The sequence below is a fragment of the Serinus canaria genome, chromosome 7 (genome assembly GCF_022539315.1).
Source record: "Serinus canaria isolate serCan28SL12 chromosome 7, serCan2020, whole genome shotgun sequence".
NCBI classification, from domain to species: Eukaryota; Metazoa; Chordata; class Aves; order Passeriformes; family Fringillidae; genus Serinus; species Serinus canaria.
Window position 1 is genome coordinate 23931512 of NC_066321.1, and position 22614 is coordinate 23954125.

The following is a 22614-nucleotide window of genomic DNA, read 5'->3' on the forward strand; positions in this document are numbered from 1 at the left end:
TTTCCTGTACAGCATGGTGGAAGATGTTTTAAAATTTTGCACTTTTCTAGGATTTGCAAGTTTGTAACCTGAAAATTTTTAACATGCACACTTTTGTACATAATTAGCATTGTATATATTTAACATGAGTCTGAAGCAAATAAAAGTAATTGAATGCATAACTTCTCCCTTTATTAATAGCACGAAAATTAAACTAAGTGTGGGAGTACACTGAAGGAACAATTCTTTTATGTAGCAGGTAAAGAGTAGGCAGTGGGAACAGCTGACTCAGTGTCCTGTCTTAACTGTGTTAAGGCAACTTTTTTTTGGTGGGGAAGGAATCAAAGTGGACATGTGAATGTAGAGGCCCCTTCAAGCTTTGACTAGCTATGATTCTCCAAGTATTGCAACAAAAAGTGTCTTTTTGCCGCGAAGGCAAGTGTTTGAGACATGCACTGGAATGAGGAAAAGAGTCCACTAACGCATATCGATCTTTATTTATAAAGCTGAAGTACCCCACCCACTCTGGGACAACAAGCATCTCTTTCCTTTTCCCTCATTGTCTTCCCTATATAGTAACTTTCTGCTGCAGAATATGGAAGGCTATGGATTCAGGGGCTTGCTGTCAGTCAGGAGGAAACTGAAATCTGTTCCAGGCTCATGTTCAGTTGGTTTCTTACCCCTGCAAACAAGAGAAACCATGCTGTGAGCCTTAATATGAGGTGAGACTACTCTTCTCCTATCTGTTCTGAGGGTTAGATCAAGGCACCCTTATTCTAAACAAGCAGAGCTTTGACTCCATCATGTGACATGCATTTTAGATTTCTTAATATATTAAGTCCGTGTAATTCTAGGTATGGATTCCCTTGTTCTGGAATTCAGTGCATTAGGGCCAAATTGGCATTTCCCTGGCTTTCAATAGTGGAGCTGACTATTGGGGCTCTTTCTGTGAAAGGTAACTAGAATTTGGAAACATATGCAGCAATGGATGCAGTGCCAAAGCACGTACTGGATTAGTCAGACATCCTTTGGAGTGCTGTCATACTGCTGGCTCCTTTGGAGCATTAAACAATACTCACATTTTCCCCAAAGAGAAACGGGACCAAGGGATTAAATAACTTCTGGTGGGGGGGGACAGGCACCACGTGCCAGGAGTTTAACAGAAGCCTCTCTTCCTTTCTGCCTGAAGGAGGATATCAATTCAAGTGATGCATTTACCTCAAAAACAGACGTGCTCCTGTCACTCCTTGCAGCGTGGCTTTATCTCCTTCCACTAACAGCATGGTACCTTCCCGCAAGCCCTGGTGGAGGTGGAAACATTTGAAATTATTTTCAAGCTATGTGAAAGGGTAGAATGCTTGTCACAAGCAGGCCAGTCTCAGTGGCACTAGGACTACAGACTAAACCTCATTTACCTAACAAAGAGGTAAAGACAAAAATAGGTGAGTTATCTTGTTTTAGAAGTTGATCTTCTTGTTTTCACTCTTAAAGGAGAAACCATTAAGGAAGAATCTGTTTTTTCACACAGTTATTCTTAGATCCAGTTTGGGTTGAGCAACAGCCAGCTGGGTTTGTTAGTGCACAAACTTTATAGTACAAGATCAAACACAGGGAGGGGAATCGTAGAGGTCCCACTTCCCCAGACAGACATAATGAAATTACGTATACACTACTGAATGTGCAAATTTAGAAAATATTACAGAGATTAAAGTTAAGAGTATCTGCAAAAAGATTAAGGGGGAGTTTTGTACCATCTGCATGCACACCACCCCCAATATCCAGTATGTGGTGGCCAGTGACTGGGAGTGACTGGGAAGATCAGAGCTGCCTAAAACAGTGTTGAGCAACACTAACAGGAGTATGCATTTAATTTCATTGGCCCTAATCCATTTTCTACAATGAGCAATATCCAAGGCTCAAGCTCTTTGCAAGAATACAGTTAGCATTTTGTAAAGCTTGACAAGCAAGGAACCCACACTGAGAGCAAGCACGAATGCATTTCAAATGTTTATCATGCTACAGCTTCCTGATGGAGAACTACTACTCACCAGAACTGGAGGGGTGTTTGGTTCTTCATGGTACTGGAGGATTCTTTCCTCTCTTGTCTCCTGCAGTAATGAGCACAGATTTAACTTCCCAGGCCATAAGGTAAGGACTTGGAGCTATCCAGGCAACATGACATCAAACAATTTCATAACATTAAACAAAGCGGGCACTTCCCCTCAAGCAGAATGGGATGGCAGGATTGACGCTATTTAATAGATATGTGTTTTACTCTTCATCACTAGCAGTAATTTACTGCAGGTTGATCAAACGGAATTCACACACAATCCCAACCCTGAAAAGCCTCAAAACTTACTTCCACTCAATTAATCCTTTTTTTTTTTTAAATTAGTACTATCTCTGTGTGCAGAGATAGTACTAATACTACCAAGAAAGTGGTAGAATTAAATGCCTGAGGTGCAACCTTTGTGAAATAGAGTAGTGAATCCTGGATTTTTAGTGATTAAGAATTTGCCTGTTTTTCTTCAAGTAGGTATTACACTGAAGAATTTTCTTCTGTGAACAGCTCTGTCATGTTTCCTGACGTTTGCTGCTGAACTGAGCAACAGTAAAGAAATAAAAACATAGGAACACAGCAGGGACTTGGTACAGCACAGGACTTCCAGCCTCCTCTGAGAGAAAGAACAGAAGTTATTTATAGGCAAAAGACTGCCTGCTAATCTAGTGCCAAGCTGATTAAATGAATACCTACAACTTCATCTAAATTCTAGAAGCACACCCATCTCTTCACCCATCCAGAAGCATCCACCATCTCTTCATTGTTACCTAACTCTTAATACTTCCTCTAACCATGAATTTTGATTACAAGGAGGAAAGTATTTAGGCTGTTAAAAGATGCACCACACAGATTGTTCCCTGAGGAATTAGCTGACATGCTATTTCAAGGAGCTCCTCCCCACTGTATGGAAATCTGTCTTTGTGCTTGATGCCTGAAGTGTTTTTCTTCCAGCTAGACTGGTGCATGTGCTTGCTCTGTACTGGACATTACAGGCTGTGCTCCCTGCAAGGACAGCAGTGCCCAGGTATTTTCTTACACAACTGTTTGAATCTCAAGATCTCCCTGTTCTGATTGTTTCTTCAGACCTTTAGATATTTAAGCCCCTTAATCTATGTTTAAGTTAGGGCTTCCCAAGCACCAGGTAAGACAGAACTTTCCACAACTACAGTGCTTTTCATCTTAACACTTCAGGTTTATCTTTTCTTTTTTAATTTTCCCATTCCATGCCAGATATCTAGCATTTCAAACATTGCAGAGCTTCTGTTTGTAAAACCACTTTGTTCAGTAATACTGTTGCCAACTCCTCTTCCCAAACAAAGTTAAGTTTTAGGAGGAAGTGAAGTGTTACTGCCTCATTGGCATTTCCAGTTTCTCTAGGGAGCAGCTATTTGACATTCTATAGCTTTGTGAAGCCTTAAAAATGAACACTATTTTTACTCCTCCACGCCCTAGTTACTGTGTTAGTTCTGGTGTGCTTTACTTACACCCATGTGAGTTCTTTTAATGTCTGGGTCCAGGTAGTGGGGGTTAATATTAAAAGGAACTAATCCTAGAGCCTGCAGGGAAGGTGGATAAACAATTGGCATGTCATTGGTGGTACTGATGCTGACAGTAGCAACGTTGGTTCCTGCACTGGATCCCATGTAAGGAATCCCATCCTGAAAGACAAAAGCAATGATCAGTCTGCAGCACCACAACTAGGAACTCAATTCTGCCATCTTCTATCACTCTCAGAAACTCATCAGTCAGATCAGACTTAGTGCTTCCAGCTCCTCTCACTGCTGACTTTACAGGTGAAAAGCAGAACTAGAACTCAGGTTCTGAGGTGGGCAGTAGCTTCTCTGTGTCAGAGAGCTAACTGCTGCCTGCCTTGTACTCACTACTCTTAGCTATCAGTACTGAGTACTATGCTGTACATAGAAGATTGCCACACAAATATGCAAGTGTACAGGTAATCCTGAACAATTTGTAAAAATAGAGCTGTCTTCAGACAACTGGTGGTAATATAACCAAGCAGTTATCCAGAGTTTGTTGTCTTAGATAACTCGAGTTCTAGCATCATCATAGCACAAGGATTTTGTATTATCAGAGCTTCATACCTTCTTGATGTTCCTCACAGGCAGCTCCTCTACTCACTGACTGTTCCAGGTCCTTGCAGTAGTAATCTGACTCTCCTCACTCCTCTTTCCTTACTCTTATATAGCACTGGTTCTTATTGATTGCAGGTGTGGCCTGTTAAGATCAGGCCCACCTCCAATCTTCAGCAACTGAAACAGCTGCAACTCATTGGGGGACAAGATCACCCTCTACAAGACTTAACTGGCATTTGGACATTTTCTGGCTTTCATTCCCACAACAGAAGTTCAATTTCTATATATTAAGCCTAGCTAACCTTTATTCTTGGCAGCTGGCCGTACTGTGGCTTGTATAAATCTGCATAAAGTCATTTGCAGTTCCACATTGCTAGGGAACACCTTGCTTCTGTTCTCCTCCCGAGATGGTGTATCTCTGCTGTGCCTTATGAGATTCAACAGCTAGACTGGTGCTGCTGACCAGAGGGGCTCAATGGCACTCACACCTCTCAATACCAAGGGGATAGAAGAATTATGTAATTTTCATCATCAACAGGACACTGTCTAAAAGGCACATATGGATCCAACTTTATCACAGTTTATTTGCAGACAAAGCAAGCTGATAAACAGGGTTTCTGAACACAGACTGAACCCTGCTCTGGTCTTCTGACTGGTATTTTGAGGGGTTTACTTCTAGGGTTCTATGTAGCATTGTACATCCCAAGGTCTTGCAATCCAGCATCTAGAAAACTGCTCTAGGAAGACAGACTGCTGACCTTAAGTCTTTTCAATGACTCAATGACAGCCTTATTTGGCCATGGTTTTCAGGTTGTTTGAGATGGCTCAACATCTGAAGTATATTACAGACAAAAATGCAGAATCAGCTTGGATTTGTCTGAACAAAAGCTCATGCATGAGATCCAACCATTCAGACTTGGCCAGAACCTATAGTTTTACCTCAAGAACTCTCTTCCTGATCTCATGTATCAGACAGTTGTCATAAAGAGCTTTCAGGAGACGGAATGTGTTGCCACCTCCTGCAGAAAGAAAGTTCAGCTTATTTAGCATACTTTCACCATCAGTTTTGATTGAAGCCTTCACAAACTCAGCAGGCACTATGAGTTCTATGTTCTATTCAGGGCAGTATCCTGCTTTGAGAAGCAGTAAAACCAGAAGCTTCAGAAGAATGGTCACTGGGCAGGCCATGGGCATGCCCTCAGTCATCCTTGTAAGGCTGCCACTGTCTGACAGTGACCTCTCTTCCAATACCCAGGACCATGGTATTAGGACTAGAACTTCTTGGGCTTGCTAAAGTGATAATACAGCTGTTATGATCATGTTTTTACACTGAACTACTGTTCAAAATAATAATTTGAAATTTACTGGAGATGAAGTTCCATTAATAAATCTACTTTCCAGCCCACCACTAAATTTAGGGTCTTAGGGCTCTCAGTTACTGTCTTCTATAGTTTCTAGTTACTAGGCCTAACAGCTTAATTGTTGGTCTTCAGTGCCACCTCTGAGCAGAACTAATCCAGTGCCTTATATAAACCTTCACTGGGGAGTAAGAAGTAAAACTTACCAATAAATATTGCTTCAGATTTCCTAACAGCTTCTACTGGATCACAAGATTCATGAATGCTGTCCAGCCCATAACCTTAAATGAAAAAGTATTTACCCTTGCCATGTCAGTTTGGTGGAAGAATGGGATATGTTCAATCCCTCCCTGCCCACCTCCTCCAACCCTGAGCCAAATATCTCAACCAGGGAAATTTCAGAGAACTCTATAATGTAAAACAGAGTCTACATCCTATATTAGTGCAGGGCTTCAGCATCCAGCTGTACAAAAGGAAATGTTTGTTTTGTGGAGATATGCACCCAGTGTCTAGGAGTAGAGCATTTCACTGAGCAGCTGCAGGCTGAGGCACAATATCCTCGTGAGCATTACCAGGTAACTAGAAAATGAGGAAAAAGCTGTTAGTCCTCAGCTTGGCTATGCTGAAGTCTGACAGGACGTGTTGGTTCTAGCATTGCTTGTGCTATACCTGATCTGAGAATTGTTTCTGTTAAAATGTCTGACTTTGACAGATTTGCCTTGCTGGGGTTCAGAGTACAAGAAGTGTCAAGAGAGGCAGAAGAACATAGGCATTTGATAGCAGCAATCTTCCTGCAACTCAAGGAGCAAAGTGTGCTGCCCAGGCAAGTGAGTACTGGTTATTACTACACTAACAGCTCCAAAGTTACCCTTAACAGCGATAGATGTAGAGGACTTGCTGTAGACTGCTCTACAGAGATCTTTGCTCCAAGCAAAGTTCACCTGCCGCTCATCATGGAGCTATCTGGCTCCTTGATGTGCTTTAAGTAATGGTTTTCACTTAAAACCAGTGGCTTGAGCAGAGCTTTCAGATATATGGGAAGAAATGTTCCCTCATGTGATTAACAAGGATAAAAATATGCCACTCGTTAGGGATAAAATCTTTCTCCCTGGAGTGGACCGAAGTTTTTGCAGCAGGATTTCTTCTGGAGGCCTCTAAAACATCTCCTTCCAGGCAGAAGTCCGGCTGCTCCCTGCCCTTGCTGCCCGTACCGCAGCAGCCCAGCCCAGCCCAGCCCAGCCCGTGTGCCCCACAGCGCTGCCGTCCTGGGCCCGGTGCCGGCCCGGCAGCCCCGGGCACAGCCGGCGCGGCCGCAGCAGCCGGGCCGGCCTTACCCAGGCTTTCAAACTTCTCCCTGGCCGTGCGGGCATAGGCGTCCCGGTCGTGCAGGGCGTAGGGGATGAACAGCACCCGCTTCACCTTCCTGAGAGAACAGAGAGGGGAGAGAGCGGTCGGCGCGGCGGAGGCGGGGGCCGGGCGAGTTCCCGCAGCCCTGCACGGCGCTTACTGCCCGAGGAAGCTCTGGATGTGCTGCTGACAGTGACCCAGGTACCCCCCTTCGTGCAGGGTGGAGTTGGAGATCAGCAGCAGGCGCCGCGGGCACCCCATGCCGAGCCGAGCCCAGCCTAGCCACGCCGTGGTCCCGGCCCTGCCCGGTCCGCCCCTTCCTGCCCCGCCGGCGGCCCCGGGGTGTGGCCGAGACGCCGCCGCTCCGCCGCCCCGGCCTGGCCATGCTGGACTTCGCCATCTTCGCCGTCACTTTCCTGCTCATCCTCGTGGGCGCCGTGCTCTACCTGTACCCGGTAATGCTGCCGGCCGTGGGGCGGGGAGCGCTCGGCCCGGCCCGGCCCCCGGTGCAGGCGGGCGGAGAGCGAGCGGCCGCGGGGCCGAGGCAGCCCCGGGCCCATCGCACGGCCCCAGGGCCCGGGCAGTGCCCCCGGCCCGCACCCCGGGGCCCGGGCGGGACGTGGCAGAGGCCTGCGGGAGAAGGCAGGGCGGTCCCGGGGCAGCGCAGCCCCGGCACTCCTCCTGCTTTACGTGCTCTGGGAGTGAATCCTGCTTTCCAAAGGTGCGATCATTTGCTCGCCTTGCGTTTTTGCAGGCCTCCGGGGCAAATCAGAGTGTAATACCCTACATTGCAAACTTGACCCTTTAAGTCTTTACGGAGACATCTTTGATCTAACCAGATGAATAATCCTGGTTTAGCCAGTGGCACCAGGCACACAGTTGAGGTTTATCGGCTTAGCAGGTTTAAAGCCTGCAGATGTAGCATACCCAGCTCCTGTTTCATGTTTGTAAGTAGTGTGGTAGTATTGGTGTGGAAAACTCATCTCTCCTGCCGGAAAGGTGTGGGACCTGTATAAAATCTGAAGTTCATGTAGATTGATGCATTTCCTTTTACTCTAGGCATCTAGGCAAGCATCAGGTATCCCTGGGCTGGCTCCAACCGATGAAAAGTAAGTGGTTTTTGTCTCACATTGATGAAGTTCAGCATTGGCAGAGGATGCTACTCATGACCAGATATCGTCTGTGTTTCTCAGGGATGGCAACCTGCCAGATATCATTGCCAGCAGCAGTTTACATGAGTTTCTTGTGAACCTTCATGAGAAATATGGGCCACTGGTCTCCTTCTGGTTTGGAAGGCGTCTTGTTGTCAGCCTCGGCTCCATCGATCTCCTGAAACAGCATGTTAACCCCAACCGGTTGTGTAAGTGTCTTTTACGTTGTCTTTTGAGTCCATTTGTTCTGGCCTCGCTGGGCATCAAAGGAAGGGTGTCAAGGGAAGTTGTAGTTTCATTCTACATTGAAAGAAAATGAGACTTTGTAGCTGACATGGTGCTTCAGGTATGACTTTGGTCCTGTTTACTGGACTTGAGTATCAGTGACCAAGGGTTACTGCTGTCCAGTGGCCATCACAAAATCAGTATGCTAGTGTCTTTTACCAACTCTCTACAGGGAAACATTCAGGAAAAGCATCATGCTCATTAGTCACTTGATAGAGCAAGGTGAGCATCCTGTAGCCACTTGGCATACATTTTTAAAGTAGTTTGAAATACAGTTTAGGAGAGTAGACTTTGGTAAATTAAAAAAAAAATTAAAAACAGATCTGCTAGATCGTGATAACTGCCTTGTATGGTTCAACATGGAGGTTTTCCAAACTATTATTTGGAGAAGTTCTTTACCTTACATGTTTCTTTTGGTGTGTAGAATTTTGTAGAGAAAACCTTTAATGATCTTCCAGTCTTGGAAGTGGATGGTGATCCTGGTAGCTGAGTTGGCCATCTTAGTCATGGGAGAGTGCTTTAATTTATGGCCTAAGCCTCTTAGGTGGGCATTTTGCTTCCTAAGGTTATCACACTTGATAAGTTAACTCAGTTGGTGCTTGGGTTCAATCTCTTGCTTTCCCAGATTTTACCTTAGGAGGTTGACAGAGGTGCTGGGTGCACACCTCTGACCTGATCCTGTAGGTTGTCTTTAGGCACAGGCAGATAGCTCAGCTCGCTGTATGCTGGGGTCGTGAGGGGTAAACTCCATGTAAAGGTGCCTGACAGAATCAAAAAAAGAAATGGTGACAATCTGGGAAAGGAGTGGGAGTTAACAAGGATCAGCAAGGCACAGTGGATAACGGTGACACTCCAGAAGGTGGAAAACCACCCTGAAAGATCTGAATGCTCTCAAGTGTGTTTGGGGGAAATTAAGCAGACAGTCACTTTCTCAAAGCTCAGAGAAGTGGTGACAAGCCCCTGCACAGGCAAGTTCTCATAAATGTTCTGAATTTGGGAGGATGTGAGTATCAGAGAAAGAGAAATACAGTGCCTGGACTTAAGTGCAGGAAATTAGGTGACCTAGGCAGCTACAGACTAGTCTAGTGTTTTGCTATGCCAAGGGCTAAACATATTTTTTTTAAGGATGGGAAATGCATGTTGTACTTTGATAATTAGATTTTTAGACAAGTAAAGTGATACAACTATGTTTACGTCAGGGATTCAGATCAGAATTTGCTTGGATACTGATAAATACTGGACTGGTACTTGAAAGGGGGATCAAGGCTAGATTGTCTTGGAAAAGTGAAATGCAGTATTGGGTACATGAAATACTCCATCTTATGTTAGTGCCCTACCCTGATGGCATTATTCTGGAACCCTTTGTTGGCACAGGGCAGCAGAGTGAGATGGATATCTCTGAGGGCTGGAGTAGCAGGAACAGGAGCAGGAGGAGAAAAAGTGGGCTGCATGAATTGCCTGTGGGATGATATGGCCGTGGAAAAAAAAAGGATATATTGAGTCATAGATTTTCAGTAAAGAGAGGGCTTTTGCACAAAATGAGCATGAGTCAGTCCTGGAGTCCTGTGTGTGTCTCTGACCTGTACACTCAGGCAAGATTGTGAATAAAGCAAGTGCAAATGAAAGCTGCTAGTGCTCTCAGAGGACTGGGAAGCCTGTTGTGCAGGAGGAGCCAGGGACATTGTGTTCAGCCCAGACAAAGAAAGAGCTTCTGAAGGGATCCTCATAAAGGCAACAAGCTTGAGAAGGAGGGTTCTTACAACCTCAGAGCTGGAAGAGCAGCAATATTAGTTGTATCACTGCTTTCCTTTAGCACTGATGCTTGCCAGAAGTGCTCAAACTTTGTTAGAGGTGAGGAATCTTACAGGTGATATTTTCTGAAGGATTGAGGTATAAACTGAGCTGAGTAGCTGTAGCAAAGCCCTTTCTGTACCCTTTCTTGGTGAGTGGGAACAGGGGTTGTAGTTGGTTTCAGCCATAAGCTGGCTCTGGGCAGGTTGAAGTTTTATTGGAGATGTGGTCTTGTCCACATCTGCTGTGCACACAGTGCTGTGGGACAGGAGACAGCCCACAGTGGCCTGCATTATAGCCAACTCCTGACTTCAGCTCCACTTGAAAACCCATGTGACTCTTCCTCAGTCAGCTGGAGTGCCTGAGGCCACCATCCATCTTCATGGATACCTGACTTTTGGTTTCCAAGGCTGAAATACAGGATTTGGCTCCAGACAAAGGTTCCTCTCATCTCATATATGTGTTCTTGGAGAGAGAGAGAGGTGCAGAATAATGCATTTCTCATCAAAGCCTTGAAGCCGGACTAATTGGATTCATAGTTATAAACATTTCCAATGCCAGGAGACTCTTTTTCCTTAGGCTTCAAACACTGTTTGAAATTGGTATGTTTTCATGGCCTCTTAAAGCCTGGTTGAGATTAATTTGCAAGGGGAATTCAAAGGAAGTAAAACTTTGCAGCTGGTACTGGTGATTCCCCTGAGTGGCTCTGGGGAAGCAGTTCAGGCCTACAAACAATGTGGATGTGAAGAGGGTTAACTAATTCAGGATTGCCAGGAGCAGGGGGTTCAGAGACCAACTTGGAAAATTCTCCTGAGTTGATGATGTTGCTTTTTGGGCTGGGGCAATGAACCTGAAGCTGGAGCTATGGGTTCTGGCCTGTCTGAGCAGGACTTCATTGCTGTCCTGTGAGCATTTAACTGTGCAGGTTCAGAGGTCCTTTCTATCTCTGATGTTCAGTTGTGCTCGATCTCAGTTAGATCTTTTCTCTGTATTTAATTTGCAGTGGTGTCCAGGACAGTGCTCTGAGGTTTTTGGGATGGGGAGATTTCCATGTAAGTGAAAAGACCAGTTGAAATTTTGGTACGTGTCATTAGGAGGGGTGAAAATGTAACCTTGGAGATGTTTTCAAGACAAGGACTAAGGATGAAGTCTGTGCAAGTGCTGGCAGAACAGAGCTCTCTCTTGAGGCAGTTTGTGCCTTGTGGAGTCACTAGCCTCCCACAGCTGTGCAGAGATAGCCCTTTCCCAAACAGCAGGAGTCACTGCCCTCAGCAAAAGGGCAGCTTGGGCTCTGCAGCCCTGTGTGCACAGCTGTGTGGGGATTGCCAGTTTAGTCTAGGGACACTGGGAGAAAAAACCCCAGAGCCTATGGCTAATCCAGCAGTTTCCTTTCATATGCAGCAGGAAAACTTTGCAGTTTCAGCAGGCATTGCTTCTAAGCATCCTCCAGCCTCTCTAGATGCCTCTGCTTGCCGGATTTTCTGTGTGGGCTTTGCCACCTGCCATGTGTCTTCCCTGCTGCCCAGTATTGTGCCTGGCTGTGCCAGTGCCAGTCAGCAGGGAGCTGTGGCATCAATAGCAGCTCCATGACAAAGTACCTTGGAGGAGGAATTGTCAGCAGCAGCTAGAGGCACATAACAGCCTGTGCCACGTGGAGAGCCGCAGGTACCATCTGCTCTGCCAAAAGACACATGCTCATGCTCCTTGTCATTCAAAGTGGGAAGGAGGGTGAGATGCAGAGCTTAAAAACATTGGAAGGGAAAAGATGTGAGAGAAAAACATTTGGGAAAGATTACCATATTCATGCCTCTGGCCTTGTTAGCTGCTTTTATGTCTTTAGGTAGTAAGTCCTCTGCAGGTGGGAATTTTCTTGTAAGTTTGCCTGGTAGCATAATGAGGCCCAATCTCTGTGGGGAATCCTAAATACATCCACAGCTGGTAAAGTCATATGTGTCTAGTCCAGCCTTGATGTTTTCTGATGCTTCAGAGGTTTCACTCTCCATCTGGGAGAAATAACAGACTGTGATAAACAGTGACAATATCCTTCTTGAAAACCCTGATTGCTGCTTCCAAATAGCTCCTTAAAGACTCTCTCAATTCCACAAGACACACTAAAAGGTTTACAGAAAGGGAAAAACATATGCCATGCTGTATTGCACAGTTTTGCATTGAAACCTCATATCCTTCAGCAAATTTATTAAATAGAGGCCCTTGGTGGTGGAATTCAGAGTTAAAAATCTAACTGAAATGAGTAATGGATTGGGAAGTGACGTGGTTTTTGTCTAATTTGTACACTGATGCACGTGTCTGTGTGGAAGGATCGGAGATGGAAAGAAGGTGGTTAGCAGTAGAAAGTATTCTGTAGCTTAGTGGGGTATGGTTTTCTGTAGGAGCTTCAGAGCTTCTGTGTTGGAGGCAGCCCTGGCAGACAGGTAGATGCTAGTTTGGGAAGAGCTCCTCAAGAGGGAACTCAGTGCCCAAAAGAGAAATCATGCAGAAGCAATAGGGTATCAAACAAACCTTGCTGGTTTGTGACACAAGGGAAGGAGTGCCAAGAGCAGCCTCTGGCCAAGTCTGTCTTGAGCTGGTATGTCCTGAGTGCATAGCCACATTCAGGGCAGGAGGGCACACCACATGTGAAGGGGAATGTGCTAAAGAGCCTGCAGGTCAGGCTGGAGGAGAAGGGGAAAGACCATGCCACACTCTTGTCACCAAGTTGATGGTACAACCATCTGGGAACTGGCAAATAGGGAACAAGCTCTGAAGGCATTTTTACTAAAGAGTTACTTGGTACAGCCAGCAGGCAAACTCTGCATGGGGAGCTGATCCCAGGATGGCTGTCAGCCCCAGAGAAAAGACTTCGTGAGGTACTAGCCCACACTGAGCTAGAGAAACTTGACACCCTAGAGAGACTGTTGTAGGGGAAGGAGCCACACCTTGCTCACTGCCCAGAAGTAGGAGTATCCAGTTAAAGACTGCTTTAATCAGCCCTGTGTAGTGTGACTTTTGAATGGTGTTTCCTCTGTTTGCTTTCAGTGGATCCCTTTGAAACAATGCTGAAATCCCTCTTGAGGTACCAGTCCAGCCTGAATGGGGATACAGGAGAGAGCCACATGAGGAGAAAACTGTATGAGAACGGTGTGACCAAGTCCTTGCAAAGTAACATTGCTCTCATCCAGAAGGTAACTGCCTTTGTACAGCAGAGAAGCCCTGTGTTGCTCACAGGGGAAGGTTTAGTGAGAATGATCACTAGGATAAAGGACCTGCATTCAAATTAGTGCTGGGGCTGTAAGCATCTGAGATTGCAAACAGCCTCTGCCTTTCATGGTGTGAATCTTTGCGTTCTCTTAGCTCTGGTGGGCTGGGAAAGGGCTGAGCTTGCTTAATTTTTATGTCAAGATACCAGATGCAGTTAAAGATGCTGGAGCACCTGCATTCTAGATGTATTTCCCTGGACAGGAGGATGGAGCAAGGAACCAGCCCTTGGGGCCACAAAGAGGTGATTTTGATTTAGTCCAGCAGCCAGAATATGATCTGTTTTCCTATTCTGGAGCTGTCTGTATTAAAGGGTTTAAGGTTTCTTCTGTGACAGAGGGAACAAGAGAGGATTGCCTTGTTAGGGGTGAGCCTTGAAAGAAGCAGATGATTGGAGGCTAAAATGTTACTGTTTAACAATGGAAACAAACCTGGAAAGAGTTTAGCATTATTCCATAGCCATGAAAGTGTGGTCTGCCTTAGGAAGTGGGTGAGAATGTGTCCAGGGTGTGTTTGGTAAATAGACTGCTGGTGTTACTGCTAACTAATGGTTCATTCCCTCTCAAGCTGTCAGAAGAGCTGCTGGCCAAATGGCTGTCTCTCCCCGAGGCACAACATGTGCCACTCTGCCAGCACATGCTGGGCTTTGCCATGAAGTCTGTCACGCAGACAGCTATGGGCAGCAGCTTCGAAGATGACCGGGAAGTCATCCGATTCCGCAGGCACCATGATGCAGTAAGTGTCCTGAGGAGCCAGGAAATCTCCTATTCAGTTTTTCCAAACTGAAAACACAGAGCTTGTATCTGTGTACAGTTTAGTACAAGCTACTGCTGAGACTTGAGAGGTCTGTCTCACTTGTCCCAAGCTGAAACTGTTAGAAAGATCCTACTGCTGATCCTGCTGTCATTATTCTGAGGTGTTTCTAAAGGATCCATGGGGATCAGGAACCCAGATCCAATGGCAGTTGGGAGGTCTTTGGTACCCAAGTCAGTTAAACTCTTTTGGGACTGACAGTGGAATTTCTCCCTTTCAAATATCTTCTGAAGGCTCTGTGACATTGTGGAGAAAGGAAAATCTGAGGAGATCTCACCTTTATCCACATGTGGGGATGTTAAACATGCTGGTGATTGGGTGGGAAAAAAGCAGTTCCATCTCCTATTTAATATTCCCATAGCTTTTTTCCTACAGTTATAATTACAGTTGTTTCGCTTCATTCCTGCTATCACAGGCATAGTTTCTGAATGTGGTGTCCTAAAGAACCCAGTTCCATATTGACAGGAAGTCCTAATTTTATTGGGTGTTTTTATTTTCCTGACTAGGGAAGAATAGAACAGTCCCAGCAGTCTAAGCCTGTGATAAGTGATGATGGTGTTCTCTCTCTCCTTCCAGATCTGGTCAGAGATTGGAAAAGGTTTCTTGGATGGGTCTCTTGACAAAAACATGACTAGGAAGAAGCACTATGAAGATGGTAGGTTTCTCCCAAAATTAGGGTTTTTCTCTCACTGATTAATACTTAGGACTTAGCTAGCATATGAAGGCACTTCATTTGCCCAGTTGTTTTGGCTTTTCTTCAGAGTTGCTCATCATGCCATGAGCCACCAGTTACATTGTACTTACTCTCAGATTAGATCATTGTTTTGGAGTTGAGTGGCAAGCTGCCTTTCTTTATGTGAGAAGTTGGAGGACTAGAACTCTAGTTCCAGTGTCTGTCCAGTCTGGAGAGTGATAGAGGGGAAATATCAGGGTGTGCTTCCTCCCTTACTGTTCTGTTCCCTAGTGTCCACTTTTGACCTCTCTTGGAGGCAAGCAGCTGTGCTAGGTGGAGACAAATGGAGCCCCTAGATTTGGCCCATATGGGCATTCAAATGATGCACCATCTGGGGCCTGTACTGCCAGGCAGTCACTCACAGGCTGGAAGACACAAGTACTGAGGTGCTGCTTTGTTGAATACACCATCAGATAGCCTCTGATGTGCTCTTACATGATAACATGATTTAGGTCTGTTACAGCAGTACTTTTGTTTCTAATATATTTTATAGCAAGTTATTTTAATTTTAGGTTGTCTTGTCTTTTTTGTTAATAATTAAACCATTTCAGTATTGATTGATAAGATGCTAAACTAAAGTAGATTGTATCTGGAACTAAAGTTTTGCTTGTAAATCCTCCAAACCCAATGTTTCCTTCTTTATTCTTCTGGTTCTCTGGGTTTCAGAACCTGAGGACAACTTCTGCCCCATTGAAATGGGTTCCTCCCATGGTCATTCTTCCTGAGTTGTAGTATGATGATGCATGAGGACAAAATTTCACCAACTCCAGATAGTGAGCCCTGGTGTTTGAGTGTTGCTGGCCTTCCTGTGCAGAGAGGAGGAAGGAAGGTAATTCTGAGACAAAGGACCTAAACTGGGCCTTGATAAATGGAGTTTCAGAGCCAAATTCTGCTCCATGTTTCTTGGATAGTCCTCAATAGGTCATTTAAGCCAGAGAGGCAATGGTGCCTAGGTCCCTAACTCCCCCTAGTTCCCACAGCAGTCACCAGGAGTTAGGCACTCACATATCTTCAGATGTGTGGACTGTGCCAAAACCCTCCTATGTTTCCCCCATTCCTCTCTCTGTGTCTGCACTCATTAGCACAGAGCCATCCTCTTGCACCCTGCCTGTAGAACCCCTGGCCAAAGGGGCTCCATCGGTCCTGGTGCTGCAGTAATTCTAACTCTTGTGACCAGAGTTATGTGGCTCATTCCTGTTTTTGTGGGGGCTGTTGAAAATGCATTCTCTGAGGGTTTGACAGCATTACTTGTCTTCCCCTTATGTGATTTCAGCTCACAGAGTCACACCTTCGTTATACCTGTAAGGATGGCTTTTTATAGGCAACCTCTGTTATTTGGTTCCTGCATTTTCAGCTGAACTGGGGATACTGCCTTCCAAATTGACAGTAACATGTAACAGAGGCTGCTTCTGTAAGTGAGCCTAGCAGGGACAGCTGGTCTGAAAATCTGCTTGGGAAGATGAATTTGCTTCTCTGCAGCACCAGGATGACCAGGTTTTAAAATAAACATTTCTTTTTTCTTCCAAAGCTCTGGTGGAGATGGAATCCATCTTAAGGAAGGTTACAAAGGAGCGCCGAGGCAGATCATTCAACAGGCATGTCTTTATAGACACCTTACTGCAGGGGAGCCTGAGTGACCAGCAGGTCTGTGCAGCTGTTCCCTCCTTACACAGTAATGGAGTTTTGCCAGATGGGCAATTCATTACATTGTAGCCTTTGATTAATATAAGTTATTGCATCTTAGCTTAGATTTTTTACCAAAGCAGGGCTTCTGCTTCATTTTTCCACTCCTGCAATGTTTGATTGCATTAGACTTTGGTAGATTTCCTTGCCACTGCTTCATAGCTATTTTTATAAACCAGAAGTATGTTAATATTAAGTATGTCTCGTGCAATTCGGTGGAAGTTCAACAGAGAGTTCAGTTTATGTCTTCTAGATGTATTTCCTGCTTTCTGCACTAAAGGGATTTAATGTGTGCTTGAGTGGAGAGTGTGCCACTTCTTTATTCTCTTTTCAGTCTTACGAACTTCATTCCCTGAAGTAGATTTTCTTTCCTAGATTCTGGAAGATACAATGATTTTCTCTTTGGCAGGATGTGTAATCACTGCTAACTGTAAGTACAGTAACTGTAGGTAGCTTCCCATCCTTGCACTCAGCTGCCAAAAACTGTGTGTGATGACATGAGACTTACCCTAGGCTAAGAAAAAATTGCATTAATCATTCTTTCTCCTGAGCTGCAGACATGTAGAAGTAGCTAATTTTTACATCAAAAAGTGAGGCTGCGTTGACATGACCTCACAGTTAGTGAGCTGAAGCTAAGCTGTGTTTGACAACCTTTCCAGACTTATGGTGAACTTAGAATTTCTCCCCATTGCTTTTTGCTTGCATTCTTAACCCCAGACAACTGATGCTAAATTTGATGAAGAAAACCACCAAAATAAATAAGTCACAAAGATCATGTTGTAAAATAGGTTCAGGCACACAGGAAGAAAGAGGGCTAGCATCTGTCTGGGTGCTAGGAATTTCTGGAGGGATATGTGTGTTCTATGTGTGGAGGACTTTCAAAGAAGCTACTCTGGGATTTATGCAAAGATTATGAAAAAAACCCAAACAAATGAAAATACAAACTGAAGCTGGGTAGAATATCTTACAATAAAAGGATGATTATCTGGCCTTGTACCTCAGCCAGTGGGGCTGGGACTCCAAAGAAAACCTCCAAGATGCATCTAGGTGTTAAAGAATAGGAAGTAAATCAGACAACTATGATAATACTCTCTCCAGAGAATATCCTCTCCAGGTACTCCAGGAAGTCTGTGATTTTAAGGGGCTTGAATCTGCTTGGATTCACAGAATGTTCTGAGTTGGAAGGATCATCAAGTCCAAGATTCCAGATAGTTCTCATGAATAGACATTTTTGAGAGCTAGAAACATTTCCTTGTAGCTTTGGGGAAACTGCCTCCTACACACTTATTTCTTATGCAGGGTTTTTTCCTCACTCTGCATTTGAAGATAATCTCAAGTAACTAAAAAAATAGATGTAGGGGGACAAGTGCTGGCCAACAACTGCAGAGAGCTCCCTTCAGGAGCCCCAGGCATTGGCTGTCTGGAGCACTTGCCTGAGATGTCCTAGGGATGACCCCCAAATAAGGGAATTCTCTAAAACCATCCTTTCATTTGCATGGTTGGTGTAATAGCCATGATTCCCCTGGGTTTGTTGGGCTGTGGGGTCCCTTTGCCAGTGCTGTGGGGCTGAGTGCTTTAGTGTCCTGCAAAGCTCCTCAGAGCGTCAGAAAGAAAATTTTAGCTTTCAGGGCCTCTTCTTACACAGGAGTTCAGCCTCTGTTCCTACCACTAAATACAGAATCAGCACAGCCTGCTGTGAACCGAGGCCACCTTTTTTTTAGGCCAAAAAGTAATGCTGAAAATATAGGAAGTAAGAAAACTGAATGCCATTTGTAAAGGATTGAATTTTCTGGGTCCAATCTTGTCTTGATTCCTCCCCCAGTGTGCACCTGGGCAGTCTATTTCCTGACAACCTCAGAAGATGTTCAGCAGAATCTCTACAAGGAGATGGACCGTGTTCTGGGGAAGGGACCAATTACACATGAGAAAATGGAGCAGCTCAGGTGGGTTCTGTAGAAGGAAGGCAGAGGAAGGCTGTGTCATTTACTGGGGACAGGTGTTTCATGTGGAGTCTGATGCCTAGCCTGCATAGGCCAGGAGAAGGCATCCAAAAGCTGCTTACTCCCTTTTTTCTTTCTGGAAGTAATCAAGCCACAGAATGACTTGCAACATAGAGAGAATCTGCTGTCATTCCAGACACAGGGACCAAGGTGCTCACTTTAGGGTGTCTGTAGGAAACCCTCTAGGTTCATCAGCAGAGGAAAAGCACAGAATCAGTGTCCTGGCTGCCAGGCCAAAATTTTTGCTCACTGTCTTATTTGGTTTCTGTCCCAGTTTTCCAGAAGTAGTAGAAGTAATCAGTCATTTTCATGGTTGGAGATATTTAGAGAGAAAGCATGGACCAATCTTCTTTTCAAAGGGCTGCAAGCAGTGATGACTGGTAAACAGTGTGCCTTTATGTTTTCTGCATTTGTTATGTTGGTGCAACCAGGTGCATTTTGTATTTGGACTAGTGTTAGGGTTTCAGGGAATATTGAGTTTGTGGTTTTCTTGCTTCTTCTTGTATGAGTGAGAGGTATGGGAAAAGGGCTGATGTGTTTATGCGTTTTAGCAGATTTAGTTTGGTTTAAAATCTGAAAGAAGACGGATTCCAATAACCTTCTGTAAAAGCTGTTAATGAGATTTAATGCTTCTTACAAAGATGTTGGGACTCCTTGCCAGAAAAAAAAGAAGTGCCTCTAAATAAAGCAGTTGACTCTGCTCTGCTTGCTGCCACAAGGATGTAGACAGGCTTCTCTCTGAGGCTCACACTGACCAAGGGTTACTGCTTGCAGGTACTGTCGGCAGGTCCTGTGTGAGACAGTGAGGACAGCAAAGCTCACTCCCATTGCTGCACAGCTGCAGGAGCTGGAGGGCAGAGTCGACCAGCACACTATCCCCAAAGAGGTAGGGCAGTGCTGGGTGCACTAGCAGGGGAATTTGCTGTTTCCTCTTCTTCCAGACCAGGGGTGAGGCAGGAAGACCATTTCTTCCGACAGCGTTGAAGCTGAGCAGGTGCTCTGTCATCTGAAAGTACAGTTTAGCTCAAAGTTTGCCTGCAGTTCCTCTGTGGGAGAGGCTCTGCAAATTCATGTTCTCTTGCTGAGCAGATTTGCTTCTTGGATGAGTAAGCTTTTGAAGGGGCCTATGGACTTAGTTATGCATTAGAGAACATTGTTTCAGGCTTCATACTATCACTCATCATATCACCTTCCCTTCCAGAGAGTAAAGTAGTCCATACATACATCTCAGCAAGCGTAGGGAAATGGGGTCACACCCTCTGTAACCACCAACAATTGCAGTTTGATTCTTAGAAGTTGAAATCCTAACATCTGGGCATGGATTATGAAAATCTGTAGATGAATGCTGAATAATTGCCTTTTTAATCCACCTGAATATGAGTGGTCCACAGAATAATCATCATCCAGCAGAGCTGTCGAGAGGTGTCTTTAATTGTGCATTTCCTTCCTCACTGACGTGTTGTAATTCTCTTTGCAGACACTTGTGCTTTATGCTCTTGGTGTGATGCTGCAGGATAGTTCATCTTGGCCATCACCATACAAGTATGTAGAATCAACTGTAATTGCAACTAATTCCTTTTCTTTGTAAAATTAGATCTTGCAGCACAGCTTTTTGTGCTGCAGGGCCTGCCTTAAGCAGATTCTGGAGATGAAAGGGAGTCTATAAGAAAATCAGTTTACAAAGGTCTGGGTTTGTTTGTCTCCATGGGCATGGTTATGGGGCAATTAAAGTCAGGTTCCTCCAATGCTCCAGTCTGTGTGTGTGCATGTATGTGTTGGGGTTTAGTAAAAACTTTTTTGTGCATGTACACAGAGCTTCCCTGGCTAATGCTGATAACTTCTGTTAAAGGTTTTCTGTGAAACAGTGGCTTGAATGGCTTTGGAATCACTGTCATCATGAAACAAGGATGCAAGGGAGGAAATGTCAGTCTGAAGTTTTGGGTTTTTAGGGGGAAGGGAAATGCTGCCTCAATATTTCTGTCTGTTTGTGAAAACTGAAGTGGATCTAGGCCAGTGGAGGTTAAAGAAAAAAATCGCTGTAGCTTCTTGTGACCTCCAGGTGGCAAGTATTAACCTGTGTCTGATTTACTTCACTTGGGCTGCAAAAAATGTGGGTCAGTTATTCTAGACAGGGAGAACAGACAGCTGAGACGGGAGAAAGACTAAAGCCTTTAGAACAGCATTTGTCCTCTCCTGCAATTACACTTTTTAGAAAGGGGTCAGGCATTGATGCACCAGTCTGTGAGCCCCTTGGCAGGGATTGCCTCCCAAGGTAGGTCATAATTGTGTTCAGCTTTGCTGAGACCCCATGGGACCTACACTAAGGACTGCTGTGATCATTGTATGCTTGTTTCAGGAGGCTTTGGTCGAGGTTTAGCTTGAGGTAGATGAAGATTTCCGTGACAGAACTAGGAGACCAGCTCTGTGTGATCCTTTCACCCACCTACTCTACATAAACATTGTTTGTCCTCCCTGCTCTTTTGCTAGGTGCATTTTCTCTCCTATTACAAAATCTGTAATTTTCACTTTAGTTCAGGGGAAATGTAAGTTTGATGCTGCTTGTCTTAAGGATCAGCACCCACATGCCCTTTTACCTTATTAGAAGCAGAACTTGGATGTTTAAGTAGTGAAGCCTTGAAGTATTTAGCAGAAAGGTGTAAAAGAACTGTCTTCTATCCATCAAATTTTGTGTTTGGAGGGGGGTTAATATTTAAATTGAATGTTATTTTATTAGTTTCTCTTGTTTTAACTCATGCAGCCCTGGATAATAGTTTTCTCACAGCCTCTACCATCCTAAAGCTGGAAACCACTTTTCACACTTCAGTGAGTCACTGGCTTCACTCCCCCAGCACATACACATACACACACCAACTGCTTGAAGAGAACAGTGAGGAGCAAGGAGAAAAGGGAAATATTTTTGGAAGTGAAAAAGGAAGGGACTCAGAGAGGCAGAGGGAGAGACAAATGAGATTGCATGTGCCCTGGAGAGGAACAGAGGGCAGGTAACAGCATCAGCTCAGCTGTGTACTGCACATTAGTTCCAGCCCTGTTTCACACCACCTCAGTTTGTCAGCATTTTGACCAAGATGGGACACAGCTGACCAGCTGGGAACATTGATGGACTGGATGCACAATTGCCTTCATCCATTTGTGTGGAATGACCCACAGAGAACAAATTAGTGAGATTCTCTGTTTCATTTCTGGTTTTTCACGTGTGTGTGTGTGTGTGTGTGTGTGTGTGTGTGCACATTTCTGGGGAAAGGATGCTGTGCCTGCTCAGAAAACCCTAATGTGTTTCATCTTTTATAGGTTTGACCCAGACAGATTCAATGAGGAATTAGCCATGAAAAACCTCTCCTTGTTGGGTTTCTCTGGAAGCCAGGAGTGCCCAGAGTTGAGGTGAGCATAGGGAAGGAGGTCTTAGTGAGTCTCTGTGGCAGACAGGAGAGAAGGTGCTTCCAGCATCTTGGTGTTACTGCTGGGACAACCTGTCCAAGCTGGCTGTTGTCCTTTGGCAAATTTACATCATAGCAAGGTCTTTATTTTTTTCTCCTGATTCTTCCCTCAGGTTTGCCTATATGGTGGCCACAGTTCTGCTGAGTGTCCTGGTAAGGAAACTGTATCTCCACCCAGTGAAAGGACAAGTCGTGGAGGCAAAATATGAACTGGTAACCTCACCAAAGGAGGAAGCCTGGATAACGGTGTCTAAGAGAAGCTAAGAGCAAGCAAAACAAGGGGTTAAAAGTGCTAGCAGTGAAGTTCTGAGCAAGGGTCTTAACGAGAATCATACTGGCACCATGTTTACTCAGCCAAGGAATTTTATATCCAGAAAATTTTTTTTTTACCTTCCATATTTTTAACCTCATGCCTATATTGGGTACTCTCTCTAATTCAACCAGTAGTCATATTAAAGTAGATTTAATCTGTATGTCTTTGTCATATTTGCTTTTGGATCTCTGGCCAAACCTTTGCAAAGGAAGCAACAAAACCTTGCAGTGGTGTATGGATGAACTGCTGGGTGTCAGCTAGTCAAAGACTAGTTGGTTTGGTTAACCCAGACTCTTTCC

General features: G+C 44.8%; 2 protein-coding genes across 3 annotated transcripts; one reads left to right on the top strand and one right to left on the bottom strand.

Annotated features, from left to right (window-relative positions):
- Positions 1–455: 455 nt before the first annotated feature.
- On the bottom strand, positions 456–7137 carry LOC103814476 (alpha-aspartyl dipeptidase-like). Its single transcript, XM_030241611.2, has 8 exons — positions 6997–7137; positions 6824–6912; positions 5696–5770; positions 5071–5150; positions 3526–3699; positions 2028–2087; positions 1198–1280; positions 456–661 (listed from the first exon to the last, which is right to left on the bottom strand). Exons 1-8 carry the CDS (start codon positions 7095–7097, stop codon positions 583–585), a joined length of 741 nt encoding a protein of 246 aa, XP_030097471.1. The 5' UTR covers positions 7098–7137; the 3' UTR covers positions 456–582.
- On the top strand, positions 7136–22475 carry LOC103814477 (cytochrome P450 20A1). 2 transcript variants are annotated; one of them, XM_009088050.4, is made up of 13 exons: positions 7136–7291; positions 7896–7945; positions 8030–8196; positions 13100–13245; positions 13886–14053; positions 14708–14786; positions 16393–16508; positions 16923–16977; positions 18370–18490; positions 19322–19433; positions 20025–20089; positions 21857–21946; positions 22116–22475. In XM_009088050.4, the coding sequence occupies exons 1-13, from the start codon at positions 7220–7222 to the stop codon at positions 22264–22266; spliced, it is 1392 nt and encodes a 463-aa protein (XP_009086298.1). In that variant the 5' UTR covers positions 7136–7219; the 3' UTR covers positions 22267–22475. The 2 variants fall into 2 exon arrangements, with proteins under 2 accessions (XP_009086298.1, XP_050832693.1); XM_050976736.1 differs by having other exon boundaries at positions 7226–7291; positions 8010–8196.
- The last annotated feature ends 139 nt before the right edge of the window (positions 22476–22614 follow it).

What these genes read in the sequence shown, in the direction of transcription:
- LOC103814476 (XM_030241611.2), bottom strand. Translation starts at nt 7,097, where the DNA reads ATGGGGTGCCCGCGGCGCCTGCTGCTGATCTCCAACTCCACCCTGCAC. An exon ending in TTAAAAGAACTCACATGGGT is followed by an intron (nt 2,088 to 3,525) that starts GTAAGTAAAGCA and finishes TCATTACTGCAG; the next exon opens with GAGACAAGAGAGGAAAGAAT. An exon ending in GGAGCACGTCTGTTTTTGAG is followed by an intron (nt 662 to 1,197) that starts GTAAATGCATCA and finishes TCTTGTTTGCAG; the next exon opens with GGGTAAGAAACCAACTGAAC.
- LOC103814477 (XM_009088050.4), top strand. Translation starts at nt 7,220, where the DNA reads ATGCTGGACTTCGCCATCTTCGCCGTCACTTTCCTGCTCATCCTCGTG. An exon ending in CCGTGCTCTACCTGTACCCG is followed by an intron (nt 7,292 to 7,895) that starts GTAATGCTGCCG and finishes CTTTTACTCTAG; the next exon opens with GCATCTAGGCAAGCATCAGG. An exon ending in GAAGAAGCACTATGAAGATG is followed by an intron (nt 14,787 to 16,392) that starts GTAGGTTTCTCC and finishes TTTCTTCCAAAG; the next exon opens with CTCTGGTGGAGATGGAATCC.